The sequence below is a fragment of the Cynoglossus semilaevis genome, chromosome 2, assembly GCF_000523025.1.
Source record: "Cynoglossus semilaevis isolate Cse_v1.0 chromosome 2, Cse_v1.0, whole genome shotgun sequence".
NCBI classification, from domain to species: Eukaryota; Metazoa; Chordata; class Actinopteri; order Pleuronectiformes; family Cynoglossidae; genus Cynoglossus; species Cynoglossus semilaevis.
In genome coordinates, this window is record NC_024308.1 from 1934069 (window position 1) to 1936813 (window position 2745).

The 2745-nt window shown below is 40.0% G+C and overlaps 1 protein-coding gene across 1 annotated transcript in view; it reads left to right on the forward strand.

The window, feature by feature from the left end:
- Positions 1 to 448: 448 nt before the first annotated feature.
- Positions 449 to 2745, forward strand: part of LOC103393515 (insulin receptor-like) — a 49152-nt gene continuing 46855 nt past the window's right edge. Inside the window, exon 1 of the mRNA XM_008330515.3 lies at positions 449 to 614. Coding sequence (XP_008328737.1) covers positions 521 to 614 — 94 coding nt within the window. The 5' untranslated portion in view covers positions 449 to 520. The remainder of the gene's footprint in view (positions 615 to 2745) is intronic.

Genomic DNA, 2745 nt, shown 5'->3' on the forward strand with positions numbered 1-2745 from the left:
TTTTTCAAGTGGGACTTCCCTGAATTCCTTATTACTGGATCAGTGCTATTAACATAGAAATGAGTCCACAACTAGTGGATCTCATCCGGGGACCTCCACACTGAAACCTCTGCGCGTGGCATTAATTAATACTAATAATAATAATAATAACACTGTTTTTTTGTTATTTGGTGCAGCGACAAAATCAAGCAGATGAACGTGGACTGGCGCCTCCGTTTATGGAAAATGAAGATTTTTAATCACACGTGTGTCACCAGAAGCCAAGATCACGTCATTTAGTGGCGTTTAGTGTGTTTTTTTGTTGTTGTTTTTTTTCTGGATTTGCTTACATCACGGACTTAATCAGGAAAACACCCATACATTTATCAACACCCCCACCCTCTCATCCCGCCGGGCGGAAGGCAACATAATATACCAACCGTCCCCTTTGGACCTTTTTTTGTGCTAAATTTTGAAATATAATTTTTCTTCAAAGACCAGGAAAAGAAAAAATCTGAGGACAACTGATACTCCAGACAAAATGAGGCGGTGGACGCAAAAACTGAAAGCACAAATTGTGTTTTTTATCATCTGCACCTGCGTTATATGCCAGTGTGGACTGATAAACGGAGAAAGTGAGTATTTTTTATATTATCACTATTATTATTGTTATTATATTATTAATATAAGCGAGGAATATCAAAATATTCCTCGCTTAATAGCTCATATTACTTTTACTTTTCGTGTTTCTGCTACTTTTGTGTTGTGATATGTTGATGTTAGTGGACCTCCTTGTTTTATTGCGCATGCGTACGCATTTATACGTGGTCTAATTAAGTGGGTTGTACACACTGTCGTTGCGCATGTATGGCTGCGCACCAACGAAAATCATTTTTCCTCGGTGAAATCCCGCATCCCCCCTTGTTGTTTTTTGCGGGCCGTCTCGGATGCGCAGCCCCAGGGCCAGATTAGTATGTGTAACTGGACGAGGGTGGTCTGCTGCAGCGAGTCTAAACTGGGAGCTGCTGGATTGGCCCTGTGAGCGCAGCGAGGCCTCGGATGGCGACACACACACACACACACACACATAAACGGCAACAACAACAACAAAAACAAAAGCACCACTGACACACATGCGCGCGGCTGCCGCAGCCTGAACGTAAACAAAGTAAACTGTAGTCACCGACGTCACCGACGTCAGCCCGCGATGATCTTTAGCCAGGTCTTAGTCTTGGAGATTTATTTATTTTCTATTTTTTTTAAATCTATGATTTAGAGCTTCAGAAGAAGGGCAGTTCTGACAGCTATAACCTGTGAACTGTGACCTCACACACACCAGTCACATCAGGTCACTAGGTATTTTCTAAGTTGTCCTGATCCCATCTGTGAAGAGGGAAGAATTTTCTATAATTTTACTATAAACATAATTAAAATTACAGTATTAGTTTTCCAGAATTTGTTCGTCATAGCACCATATTATCAACAATACACTTATTTTTTTTGTAAATACAAAATTACATTGTTATATATGTACACAAAACTTCCTCTATGAAATTTGTTTTCTTTACATTTAATACACTAAATAAAGTTCAATGAAATAATGAAAAAAATTATAGCTAACTATTACATTTGTAACATGTGTTTGTTGCGGACCTTGATATATTAAGCATACATCAATAAGACACATAAAGGAGAGCTTATCTACAGTATAATAAATACTCAGTGCCATATCACACCTAGTTGTTATCTAAGTTTGGACAAGTGCATGTCTTTGGTGCTAGTGTAGCTACAGTGTACGTGCAGAACTGTTTTGAATTCAGTTTACCTACATTCTATCTGTTTGTCAGCTTTAACCTTTGGCCTACACTTGGCCTTTTGAATGTTTTGCTCAGTGTTGCGGACCCCTGCAGATGTGTTGCACAAGTGTGCAGAGTCAGAACATGAAAAGCACGGAGAGCAGGAATTTGTGTGGTAAACAATCGCTTCCATTTGACTTGTTTCATTAAGGCACGGCGTTGTTTAAATCCTTGAGTCATACTGTTAAAAAAATGTCTCCCAGAGGCCACGTCTGAAGAAAATGTTTTTGCTTCTTAGCACCGTTTATATATAACAGACAAAACGGAGGCCCCTGGAAGGGGTTTGTCAGACAAATGTTTTTTCTGTCTTGCTTATTCTCCTTTTCTTGATCTATTATTCTTTTCTTTTTTTTCTCACATAGTATGGTATATATATATATATATATCATTAATTGAGCCAAATTCCTGGTTTATTCAAACCTCTGCAGCAGCAGCCAAAATACTTCATTGTGCTTCCATACTCTTCCTGACATTTTATTTCTCCACATCAGTCACGGGAAAGGGGAGAGGAAGTATTGATGTATAACGTATGCTGTGGCTGACTCACTGGAGTCTGCTATAGCACGGCTTTTACAGGCTGTTTGAGTTGATTTTGATTAGGGCTGTTTGTTGTAGATATCAGCTGTTTTTTTTTTTCTCTCTGAAGAAGCCGCTGAGCTGTCTGCTGGTGTGGCTCGCAGAAAACAAGTTGTGCAACTGGGAACCTTTCCCCCCTTCTTGTTCCTCTCAGGCTTGTAAGCACAGCCTCCGTTGGAAAAGTGTAGTATGTGTGTGTGTGTGTGTGTGTACTGTATGTGGTGTATATGCATGCTTTTCCACGGTGTTTGTGTTGCTTTAGGGCAGCTGTGTCGCAAAGACTGTATCTAGGAAGGAGAAGTTCCCCCGTGGTTTTCTGAGAAACACTCAGAGA